Source organism: Scatophagus argus, chromosome 8 (genome assembly GCF_020382885.2).
Source record: "Scatophagus argus isolate fScaArg1 chromosome 8, fScaArg1.pri, whole genome shotgun sequence".
Classification (NCBI taxonomy): Eukaryota; Metazoa; Chordata; class Actinopteri; family Scatophagidae; genus Scatophagus; species Scatophagus argus.
The window spans coordinates 26,337,026-26,350,526 of NC_058500.1; the positions used below are offsets into that span (position 1 = coordinate 26,337,026).

General features: G+C 38.9%; 1 protein-coding gene across 1 annotated transcript; it reads right to left on the reverse strand.

The window, feature by feature from the left end:
- Window positions 1-2,020: 2,020 nt before the first annotated feature.
- Window positions 2,021-12,464, reverse strand: tnnc1b (troponin C type 1b (slow)). The gene is made up of 6 exons (XM_046398221.1): window positions 12,335-12,464; window positions 11,410-11,440; window positions 7,932-8,078; window positions 7,662-7,776; window positions 7,246-7,382; window positions 2,021-2,322 (listed from the first exon to the last, which is right to left on the reverse strand). Exons 1-6 carry the CDS (start codon window positions 12,356-12,358, stop codon window positions 2,291-2,293), a joined length of 486 nt encoding a protein of 161 aa, XP_046254177.1. The 5' UTR covers window positions 12,359-12,464; the 3' UTR covers window positions 2,021-2,290.
- Window positions 12,465-13,501: the final 1,037 nt, after the last annotated feature.

Consider the following 13,501-nt stretch of genomic DNA (forward strand, 5'->3'; position numbering starts at 1 on the left):
ATCAAACGAGAGACAAGACAAACAACAAAAAAAGAAAAATAACATTTAAGTGTTATTTAAATTTCTAATGTCCCAGTGATTGATTGAAATACAAATACAGCTTTTGTTATCTAATACTAGCAGTGCATTTTTGCTGTATGTAGCACTAGTGATAGACTCAAACAATGTGTTTCACTTATCTCTTCATCTGGAGGTCAAACTGCATGACATCTGCATTAATGCTGCATTCATTTCTTTCCTCTTGCACCATCTGCTGGTAGGTGCATTGAACTACATCTACAGTAATAACAAAAGGCTAAAACTCCATCTGGTCAATCACACCTGTGACAGAATATTACGCTAAAACTGTATCACTATTCAGAGACTCTAGATCCTTGTCTGCATTTTGTCCAATTTAAGAGGCGGACAAATAATTTATCTTTGTTTTTGGTCCTAAGTATTTCATAATTGATCAGTGATCAGCTGGTGGGTGGTCCCAAAATCTTATGTGGATGTCATGTGAACAATGACCAAAACAACACAATCATATTGAAAAAGGTGAAGATGGATGATAGAATAATCATTACTTTATAAAAATCGTTTTGTTGCAAACTTCTTACTGTAAAAATCTAATTCTAAAAAGTGGTTAACTTTAGCAAAATCCATCGGAGCATCAACTATTATTAACAAATATTTAACATCTGAAAATAACATCAACAACATCCATCCATCCGTCCATCCATCTTCTTCCGCTTTATCCGGGACCGGGTCGCGGGGGCAGCAGCTTGAGCAGGGATGCCCAGACTTCCCTCTCCCCAGACACTTCCTCCAGCTCTTCCGGGTGGACCCCAAGGCGTTCCCAGGCCAGCTGAGTGACATAGTCCCTCCAGCGTGTCCTGGGTCTTCCTCTGGGCCTCCTCCCGGTGGGGCATGCCCGGAACACCTCCCCAGGAAGGCGTCCAGGGGGCATTCGGGACAAATGCCCGAGCCACCTCAACTGGCTCCTTTCGATGTGGAGGAGCAGCGGCTCTACTCCGAGCTCCTCCCAGGTGACAGAGCTCCTCACCCTATCCCTAAGGGAGCGCCCCGCCACCCTGCGGAGAAAGCTCATTTCAGCCGCTTGTATCCGAGATCTCGTTCTTTCTGTCATGACCCAAAGTTCATGACCATAGGTGAGGGTAGGAACGTAGATTGACTGGTAAATTGAGAGCTTCACCTTGCGGCTCAGCTCTCTCTTCACCACGACGGGCCGGTACAACGACCGTATTACTGCTGTCGCTGCACCAATCCGCCTGTCAATCTCACGCTCCCATCTTCCCTCACTCGTGAACAAGACCCCGAGATACTTAAACTCCTCCACTTGAGGCAGGAACTCTCCTCCAACCTGAAGGGGACAGACCACCTTTTTCCGGTCGAGAACCATGGCCTCGGATTTAGAGGTGCTGATTCTCATCCCAGCTGCTTCGCACTCGGCTGCGAACCTCCCCAGCGCACGCTGAAGGTCCCGGCCTGAAGAAGCCAACAGGACAACATCATCCGCAAAAAGCAGAGATGAAATCCTGTGGTTCCCAAACCAGACACCCTCTGGCCCCTGGCTGCGCCTAGAAATCCTGTCCATAAAAATAATGAACAGGACCGGTGACAAAGGGCAGCCCTGTCGGAGGCCAGCATGCACTGGGAACAGGTCCGACTTACTGCCGGCAATGCGGACAAAGCTCCTGCTCCGAGAGTACAGAGACCGCACAGCCCTTAGCAAAGGACCCCGGACCCCATACTCCCAGAGCACCTCCCACAGGATGCCACGGGGAACACGGTCGAATGCCTTCTCCAAGTCCACAAAACACATGTGGACCGGTTGGGCAAACTCCCATGAACCCTCAAGCACCCTGCGGAGGGTATAGAGCTGGTCCAGTGTTCCACGACCAGGACGAAAACCGCATTGTTCCTCTTGGATCCGAGGTTCGACTATCGGCCGGATTCTCCTCTCCAGTACCCTGGCATTTTACAATGACTATGTTACATCACATATGACAAACAAAAGTTGCAATTATGAAAATCATTTTAATGAAAATTGTTTGACATTGATTTATCATAACTATTACAAATGAAGATATGTGCAATGAATGACATCTCTCAGCAAACCTTTTAGGGTTTGAAAATAACTGACAGGGCAGTTATTTGATGAAAACAAGCATGTTGTTTACATTATTAAAGCAGTCAGGAGGCATGTCTTCATGAATGGCCTAGATGGTGATGATGATGGTGATGAAGTCACTGAAGAGTGAAGATGCTGCAGTGTGAACTGAATCCTTTATTCAACACCTTTCATGAACTCCAAGAACTCTGTTAACAAGAATGCACAGTCAGTATACATGTATGTATACAAAATAACAAAAATAAAAGCGCAGCACTCTACCTACCCACTCTACCTCCTGAGCCACAGCTACTCAGTGTTGTGTGACGGTGTGAATAGGTGAATACACTAGTGTAAGAGTGCTTTGAGTGTTCAGTACGACTAGAAAAGTGCTACATAAGTGCAGTCCATTTACCATCTTGTGAGCTGTGACAAAACATATCCTCCATAGAAAAGTCATCCTTATGTTAAAAATCAAGAAGTTTATACATTTATACAACAACTAAAATCTTTTGAATTGTGTATACCTATGCTAAAAATGCATCCATTTTCTATACCGCAGTCAGTCAGTCACAGGGCTGACACATAAAGACAGACAGCCACACACTCACACCCAGGGGCAATGTAGAGTTGGCAATGAACCTAATATGTATTTTTGGGGGATTGTGGTAGGAAGCCGGAGAACCCAGAGAAAAGAGAGAGAAAACCCACGCAGCCACAGGAAGAACATGCAAACTCCACATAGAGGGCCCAGACCAGGATTTGAACCTGGAACCCTCTTACTATGAGGCAACAGTGCTAATCACTGCACCACCATGCCGCCCTAGCTATGCTATTATTCCAAAATATATTTACAGTTTCAATTCAATTTGTTAAAAATTTATGTTCTGTATTTTGAAAGTGAATGTTCCTGTGCCTGTCACTGTAAGAGATTATGACATGCCCAAAAAACCTTTTAAAGACTCTACAAATTAGAAAATATATGCATCAAAAGAATTATAATGGTTATAAATACGTCAAACAATACACAAGTAAACATTAAACATGATTTTCCATAAAAATAAATCAAATCAAAGTTGTGTCCTCAGTTTCAGTCAACACCATCAGATTTTTTTCATAATCCTAAATAAATCAGAGGATTGTATGGTCAGCTATATCTTTGAGTACCCTTTTCCCACTTCCTGTGTATCATGAATGCAGCAATACTACACATGCTTTGGTAAGTTTTTGTTTTTTTGATACTTTATACAAATAATGTTGACATCACTGCAGTCACAGGTTTAATGTGTCAACACCATCTCCAACCTCTTATTTAACTTTGTGTACATTACACTTTTGACTTGTAGAGCATGGCCAGGATGTGGTCTTCCTTTGATTGTGCTTTAATAATTTCCAGCTTATATAAATATATTAAATTTATGATTTGAAACCATAAATATTTGTCAATTAAATAAAAATCAGTTTCCAGGGTCAAATTAGAATTCTAATACATTTTTCATCTTAGATTTGTGTTGTAGGAAACCATGGCTAGACAGAAAGCGTCAGTGGAGGAGTAAAGGAGAAGAAATAGGGAGTACCAAAGAAAAAGAAGAGAGAAATTATACAGTAACCCAGAGTGTAAACGTGAGGTGCTGGAGAATGAAAGGCAAAAATAAGTCAAATAGGTGATTTGGGAGAAAGAGAAAAAAGGCATAAGAGAAAGGCTTGGAGAGATGCACATAAAAGGTCCAGACATCGACACAATATTGAAACAATATCTCTCTGACAGTTTTCCTCTTTCTGTGTACTACTTTACTTCTTTCTGTGACTGTGTACTTTGATTACGTTCAATATGTCCAAAGACAAAGATTGGTTAGAATTTTGTTGGAATGATTTGTTGTCATCTCCATCAGTTGTTTATTGTGTTTTTTTATTTTGTTTTTAGTTGTACATTTGTTAGTATACTTAAAACTGACCGTGTTGATTTAAGATTTTGTCAACACCGTCAGATGCATATTTTTGTTAATTTTCAATAAACATTAATTACTCTTTGTTCAGTTTTTGTTTATGTTTATGATCTACATCTTATTTTTCAAGGAAGAAAATAGTTTATATAGTCTTAACATTAAAAACAAAGGTAGAAAATAACAGAATTTAGGAACAGGGGTTTTCATATCAGTGTGAAATCAGAACAAAAATTTATATATTGTATTTTATTACATATTAGAGTAACTGAACACTATCATTGGATACTTGAGAACTTTAAATTCTTGTTGTTGTGAATAAATTAAAAAAGCATACTTTTTAATAGGTCTGACGGAGTTGACACAAATGAGTTATGAAGTAAATAATATTATTTTCAGAAATGTGAGTGTTTTGTCCCTTATCTGAAGAATCAACTTATTTTTCTCAAGTTGAAGTACCAGCTCAAAGACTTTTTCTGTGAATGCAAAATAATTATTTCTCTCATGTTTGAGAAAATTTGTTAAAATCCTTGGTGGTTGTTTGGTGAGCACTTCTTTTTGCAAATATAATAATAATAATATCATATACTGATCAGCCATAATACTATGAAAACTGACAGGTGAAGTGAATAATATCTTGTTACAATGGCACCTGACAGTAGGTGTCATTTATCAGGCAGCAAGTAAATATTTTGTCATAGAAGTTGATGTGCTGGAAGCAGAAAAAAATGGACTGTGAAGGACAGTAAATAACTCTTAGTTGAAAAAGATGTCCGAACATCACATCAGGATACAAGAGAATTAGTCTATTTGTCCAGGTCAGTCAAGATTGAGAAGATGAAGTGCACTGGTTTATTTAACCTGTATTTTGACTGTGATTCTTAATGTTGCTTGCAAATGTCCTGGTTACAAGTTAACTGAATTTGTTAGCAACGGTTAGCAACGCAGTCAAATAGGCTACTGCTGATGTTTGACACTAGGCTTGTTCAAAATATGCCAGATCTACACCGAATCAATCACTGACAATTATCGTACAAATAGACATGTACAAAAAGTGTCTCGGTTAATTTATTCAGCTCCTAAAAGTAAAAAAAAGTAAAACTCGAATTTCACAAATCCCCCTCTTCCTGGCTCCGTTGAGTCCACGGCTACACTTGCTGCTAACAAACCATATACACTACCGCTCAAAAGTTTGGGATCACTTGCAAATTTCTTTGTGAATTGCATGAAAATGTGATTTTCTTTGGAAAACAAACAATTTTATTCATTGCAGAAACAATTAAAATGAATCAGAAGATTTTAAAATAATGATCTACAATTTTGCTTAGAGGCCTATTATCAGCAACCGTAAAATGATAGAGCAGGGTCAGCAGATGCTGATGCGCATAGTGTGCAGAGGTCATCAACTTTCTGCAGAGTCAATCGTTACAGACCTCCAAACTTCATGTGGCCTTCAGATTAGCTCAAGAACAGTGTGTAGAGAGCTTCATGGAATGGGATTCCATGGCCCAGCAGCTGCATCAAAGCCATACATCACCACGTGCAATGCAAAGCGTCGGATACAGTGGTGTAAAGCACGTCACCACTGGTCTCTAGAGCAGTGATGCAAGTCATTGAGTGAGTCATGGAGTGACGAAACACGCTTCACCATCTAGCAATCTGATGAACGAGTCTCGGTTTGGCGGTTGTCAGGAGAATGACACTTGTCTGAGTGCATTGTGCAGTTTGGTGGTGTGGGGTTGTTTCTCAGGAGATGGGCTTGGCCCCTTAGTTTCAAGGAAAGGAAGAGATTTTGGACAATTCCATGCTCCCAACTTTGTGGGAACAGTTTGGAAACAGCCCCTTTCGCTTCACCAGTTCACAAAGCAAGGTCCATAAAGACATAGATGAGTGAGTTTCGTGTGGAAGAGCTCTAATGAATTAGAGCAAAGACTGCGAGCCAGAACTTCTTGTCCAATATCAGTGTCTGACCTCACAAATGCGCTGGTCAAAATGGTCAAACATTCCCATAAATACACTCCTAAACCTTGTGGCCTTGTGGACAGATGAATCCAAGTTTGAGGTCTTCGGATCAAACAGAAGAACATTTGTGCAAGAACAGTGCTTAATGCCATCAGTCAAGCATGGTGGAGGCAACATGATGGTCTGGGGGTGCTTTGTACAGCGTGGAAGGGACCTTGAGCAAGGAAAGCTATCTCAAAATTTTGCAACGTCATGCCATACCTTGTGGACAGCACTTGATTGGGGCCAATTTCATCCTACAACAGGATAATGACCCAAAACACACCTTCAAAATGTGTCAGCAATATTTAAAGAATAAGCAGTAAGCCAGAATTCTGACTGCAATGTAGTGGCCAGCACAGTCTCCGGATCAGAACCCACAACCCATTGAGCTGTTGTGGGAGCAGCTTGACCTTATGGTATGGAGGAAGACTCCATCAAGCCAATCCATCTTGTGGGAGATGCTCCAGCAAGCATGGGGTGAAATCTCATTCGATTACTTGAAAAATTGACAGCTAGAATGCCTAAGGTCTGCCAGGCTGCAAAAGGTGTTTTTTTTCTTTTTTTGGCAAAGTTTGAAGAACATATTCATCATTTCCATTAAAATTCCATTTCTAACTCAGACAATGTTGGCATGTCCTGTTCATTTGCTGTATTTCTTATTCAGACTAATTTCGTGTGTGTTTGCATGGAAAACCAGAAATTTTCTTGATCCCAAACTTTTGAGCGGTAGTGTAAATGCAAAGTTAGAAATTGAGCCATTCATAATCTCTTTAGAATCTACACCATTCATTCTAAGTAGTTGTAAAATTAACATTTTACTGGCCCTCGGTTACGGTCATGAATGCTGGGGAGCCCAGTCTGTTAGGTGCTGTGAGTCCCATGCACTCACTCGGTTTAGTCAGTTACAGCCTGATCAAACTGATCCAGATCTACTCTGCCAGATGCCTGTGTCCCCTGATGATGAATAAGATAGCAACTACTATCAACCACTTGTGGCTGTGTGAATAATGACTGTGGCTCACTCAGTGACAAACAAGAAAATGTTCATACCTGTTGTTTTGGAAGTTGATGCAAGTTAATGCATTGTGCTGCTTTTGTTTCTTGCAAATTTTTCAAATGCAAAGTGCACATTGTAAGACATGGTTGGTGTCTGTGACTGTGCAATGAATGAGCTGACTCACGTACCATCATAATCAATTTTTCCATCATTGTTTTTGTCTCCATCCTTCATCAGCTCTTCAATATCATCTTCTGTGATGGCCTCTCCAGTAGACTCCAGCATGGTCTTCAGCTCTTCTAAGTCTATGTAGCCATCTCCATTCCTTAATACAAGATAAAGAAATCAGTTTTCTCATCTGGGATGTCTGAGGTGGGCTGAACCTTGTGAACACTAAACTGTTCTAAGTGTACTGTAGAGAACCAAACCATTTCTTCCTAACATTGTTATTTGTTGAAATCAAGTTTTAGATCAAAGTCACTGAGAGAAATTTTATCTGTCAGTCTACTACTGGAGAAAGCACTGATTTTTCTAATATTAACTTCACAATTTTCCATTGAATTTTTAAATGGTTCTGTGAATAGGAATACAAACAGAAACCTACTTGTCAAACATGCGAAACAATTCAGCCAACTCTTCCTCGGATTTTCCTTTGCTCTCTTCTTTCATGCAGCGGACCATCATAACCAAGAACTCATCAAAATCTACAGTGCCACTACCTGTGAACATCAACCATAAAATTATAAAAACTCCATATCTCTATGTCATATTTGCAGTTATTTAACCTCTCTGATTTTCCCTTTACATGTATACTCAAGTTACTTTAGTGTTGTTACAGCACTGTGCTCTGGCAGACTTAATGATGCTGACATACCATCCTCATCCACCTCATCAATCATCTCCTGCAACTCTTCAGGGGTTGGATTCTGTCCCAGCATCCTCATCACCTTCCCCAACTCTTTGGTGCTGATGCAGCCATCTTCTGCATCCTGGATGAAGATGTCAAATGCAGCCTTGAACTCTGCAAGGGACACAGCATCTGTTGCTATTTGACAATGAGATACATGCTTAAGGTAGTAGGAACTAGAAACAGAGAAATCCATGCCCATATACTACTAACACTAAAAAGGAATCACTAGAAGTCAATGAATGTTTGACAGGAAAAGTCATTATCCAACATGGATCTGTGATTTACCCCTCCATGAATGGCCACCTTATTGTGGTAGAGGGGTTTGAGTGCCTTAATGACCCTAGAAGCTATGTTGTCAGGGGCTGTTTGCCCCTGGTAGGATCTCCCAAGGCAAACTGGTCCAGGGCTAGGGGCCAGACAAAGCGTAGTTCGCGAAGACCACTACGTAGACAAAAAACAAGGACAAGTGTATCCTGCCCAGAGGGTTACTGGGGCCCTGCAAGAGGAGTCAGAGGGGTCTGGTAGAGTGTGGGGGTACCCAGTTGTTGAAGCTAGCTTTTGAGAAATTGAAGGTCACCTCACTGGCCCCCACTATGAGTGGGCAATGACAGTGTCAGCTGAAGGGGTGTGAATGGGAGAAATTGCCTTCCTGATCTGAACCCAAGTGGTCTTCAGTTATTGGACTTTTGTGCTATTATGCTAGTTACAGGGCATGGTTAGCTTGTGGGACTCCTGAGGCATGTGGGAGGAGTTCAGTAATACCATGGAAAGAGACCGTTGGTCAGCCTTGAAGAAATTCTGGCAAACTGTCTGGCAACTCAGGAAGGGGAAGTGGTACAAAACTCTCTGTAAATGTCGGCTTTAAAGAATCTGTAAGAAAACCTTGCAGCTCAAAAACATAGCCTGTCTTTGCCCATCACTCCCCTTTTCTGCCGTTGAAACTTTGATGTGTGCCTTGATCTTGTCTTGAACTTCTGGCAAACTGTCTGGCAACTCGGGAAGGGGAAGTGGCACAAAACTCTCTGTATATGTTGGCTTAAAAGAATCTGTAAGAAAACCTTGCACCTCAAAAACATAGCCTGTCTTTGCCCATCACTCTCCTTTTCTGCAGTTGAAACTTTGATGTGTGCCTTGATCTTGTCTTGAACTTCATCCAAAGTCCTAAATAAATTCCAGCACATCAAAAACTCTGCTCCTCTCCTGCTGTATCCAGGACCCACCTTCCCTGAGTGACATGCTCCACCATCACACTCTTACCCATAGTTTCTGCTACTCTGATACCTCCTGTCTTTATCACACAGTCTCCTCAGGTCCAGTGCTTAGCCTCCCCCTTCTATTTTATCATGAAAACCACTATTATTCGAAATGTATTATTATTATTGTTATTATTATTATTGTTATTATTATTATTATTGTTATTATTATTATTGTTATTATTATTATTATTGTTATTATTGTTATTATTATTATTATTATTATAAAAACTATGAAGGGCTGGAACCAAAACTGAGCATGTCATGTTGTTAAGAAAGTACACTGTAAAAAATCTCTGTAGATTTTGCAATGAAAAAAATGTAAATCATGATAGTAAAAAACTGTAAATTGAAATTTTTTAACTGTTTCTTTAACAATTAATCACCGTAAAAAAGTTTATCAGGGAAAATCATTATTTTTACATGTTTACTCCAGAAAATATACATTGCCCTACTGTTAAAAAAATCCATGTACTGTTTTTAACAGAAATATACCGTAATTTTCCTAACAACCAACACTGCAATATTTGCATTAATTTCTCATGAAGGATACAGTTTATAACTGTTAAATGTACATACTGTTATAGCAATAATGGAAATATGCTTGAATGTTTGAAGTTCTTGGTCTTGTTCTACACAGTGTCACAGATTATTTTCATTAACAAAAAAGGTTTGATTATTTTTTGTGGTTGTTTTATGTACAATATGTGTACATATTTTACTTTTTACTTCTACCATGCAATCTTAAATCTTTATGGTGTTATGGTGTATTTGGTATTTTCAACTATGAAGTTTTTATCTGTAAAATCAGCAGTACTAATACACAAGTTTTTTTCAGGGGTAAAAACCATTAGTTTTGCAGAAACTTATGGACTCTAACGCAATTATTAACCGTAAAATCTACAGTACTAGTGCTCTGTTGCAGTTACAGTATAAAATGTTTGACAGTTATTTTTACGGTCAAGTTCTGGCAACCGCAGCTGCCAGTGTTTTACTGTCAAAAAATACTGACAAAACCTTTTTTTTGCAATAATTTATGGACATGTTTACAGAGTATGTTTGTATTTTATAATTTAGACCGTTAATTTTACAGTTAAAACCCTTCATATTTCATGGCACAAACTTTATTTTATATAGTATTTTCATGCTGATTTTGGGGCAAAACAAGGTATTTTTCAGTGATAAAAACATTAACTCTTACAGTAAAATGTGTAATCAAACACCATCCTTAACCATAGAATCAGCGATATTAGTGCTGATTTACCGTAATAGTAGAAAATGTCTTTCTGTAATTTTCACGGCGAAGTTCTGGCAACAACAGCTGCCGGTGTTTTACCGTAAAAACATATTTTTTTTACAGTGTAAGTCATTTTTTCATTATCTATAGGTCGATCACACCCTACTTAGAGGTAAAAGTGCCAGTGTTGTTAGGGATGGGAACTTTTGCACATGTAAAATCAACATCAGTCACTGTAGTGTTCCTTGTTCTTTGCTTCTGCAAGATTCTGTTGTTTGATGTTTGAATAGAGTCACACAGAAAATACAGACATAGCCAGTTTATCTCTAAAGAGATCTCTTGTAGATCTCTTGCCCATCTCTCTCACTCTCAGCTGCACACTGCTTCTCTTTACCTCACTCTTTCCACACAACATCAATAAACAAGACAATACATGTATTTCCATCTTCCTACTATTAATCCTGTTGGCACTCAGTGTTTGGGTGAGTAAGAACCTTTTTCAGGAACCAAATTTATTCACTGGTTCTTTCCTTTAAAATGCAAGTATAGATATTGTGTTTCTAAAAATTACTGGAAAAAGTGGTTGTTGGAAAAGTTGCTGTGGTCTTACCGTTGGGCTATAAAACTACAGTATAGGGGAATTTCCTCTCTTGAGAGGTTTAATGTCAGATTCATGGGTGTATGGCAGCTGGTTATAAAGGATCTCATCTTTAAAAGGGAGGGCCACAGGGATAGCCTTAATCCAATCATTAAATATTTTATTGTATTGTTTTTATCTTTTTTATTGTTTCAACAAACTGTAACCTCTATAAGACACTTCCTTTATATATCATTGTTTGCAGTTATCATGTGTTTATATGAGTGTTTATATGAAGTAGGTATAAAGTAGGTGAATAAAAAAATGAAATGGTAGTAGCAGTAACAGTAAGTAATAGCAGTAGTATTTCCTCACCATTTTTCTGCTCCTCTGTCAAGTTCTCAACCTGGGGGAAAAAAAATCAGGATGAACATATATGAAGACAGATGAAAACTCTCTCACTTCTGTACAATCAGAGTAAAACTCCATGCTTAGCTACTAAACAGATAATCTCTACAATGACTGCAATGTAACACTGTCCTCTTCACTTACTATTTTTGTTATGTGTGTGTGTGTGTGTGTGGTGGTGGTGGTGGTGGTGGTGGGGGGGGGGGGGGGTTAATATCCAGCAGCTGTCTCTTCTCTTCTTCCCCCTGAACTGTCTGTTCTATTTTCTATCGTCAGGCATACATGAAACAGTGGTCACATGAAAAAAGTGGTCACCACAGTGATCAGTGATCACAAGAAAGACAGTCAGGGGCACAAAAGAAGAAACACCATGTATGTGTTTTTAAATGTTGAAAACACCCCCCCCTCCAAATGCCAAGGACATGACCTCAGTGTCCTTAGTCCTGACCCTGGCAACCCTTCAATTTAAATCAGTTTCGTTTACAGAAATGCATTAACTTATCCCAGAAATTCTCTATTTTTATGTAACCAAGATCTGTCCAATACAATGACTATGGTTTATAGCTTACTGTAAAATATGTCACATTTACATCAATGTGTACCAAAAGCCTTAAATTTCTAAATTTTGTGTGATAAATCTACATAAAATAACATGACTGAAATTTCTGACAATATGTTAGACAGTGTGCCCCACTGAACTTGAAAGAAAAGGAGCAGCTGTTCAGAGGAACAGCTGTCACAATGGCACAAGCACAACACACTGCCATGATCTATTCGAGGATTTCTCAAGATTTTTTGATTATTATGTGCTTTAGTCGTCATCACCTCAAATGAATGTTCATCAGACAGGAAAATACAAGAGAACATCATAATTGGTATTGTCTGTACTCACTGCTGCTTTATATACGTCATCCATGACTGTCGGTCCTTCCGCACCACTCAGACACAGGACAAATACAGCCAGCAACAACTGCCTTGGTCTTTATTGTTGTAGGAGAGTGGTACTAAAAACCCTTGACCCATCCCACAAAAAACAAGAGTGATCAAGGGAGGCGTGACAGAGAGAAAGAGAGAGCTCTAAATAGGAGGCAACAGAAGCCACCCACCAATAGTGCAATATTGACAGCAGCACCTAAGCAAAGGCTTGTTTATTTGTTTATTTATTTTTTAGGATCCCCATTAGCTGTGCCGTAAAACAAATCTGGTCTTCAAGGGGTCCACATTTAAAACATACATACATTTTAAACCACACATTAAGCATTACAGTCTATACAAATCAATGCATTTGAAAAACATACATCTGACATTACTATCAACTCAAATGTCAACATAAGACATATACTTACTGTCCTATAAATATGATGTGCTTTGCTTTTCAAACCTTAATTTCTGTGGTCATTTATTCAATGTCAGTGGTAAAGAATTCCATGTTTTCATTGCTCTATAAACTACTGTACAATTTAGAAAATTTGTATTTGTCTTAGGGAGTGAAAGCCACCCTTCTGTTATGTGTTCAGTGGAATATATATATGACTCTAAATTATGTTTTAATTAACTGTACTGATATGCATTTTAGATTGTAAAACTTTCCGTGTTTAAAGTAGAACACAGTGATCTTTAACTAGTAGACAGTTTAGATGGAAATGCATGCTACTGACATTAGTGTTGTACAGAGAAGATGTGCCTCCTTGTTCTGTTCTAGATGAAGTCTGCTTAAACAGAGAATCTTTACAGTGCAAAGAATAAGAATGAGATGTTAGTTGCAGTATTGTGATGTACTGTAGTTTTTGACATTCTGACACAGCAATCTATATGCAGATTAATCTTCCAGACACAGGTGTCATTATACTACAATCACTGCACTCAGATGATCTCCATATCATTAATTGTGAGACTACATCAATTGGCTGGACCTCTGCTGAATAAGGTCAGTCTAAAGTGACTGAGCATTTATGCGATCACTTATTATATATTTTTAATTTAATGACATTACTTTGTCAAAATCTGTTTTCATTTTGACATGAAAGAGTTTTTTTAATTACTGTCAAAAAAGCCAAAT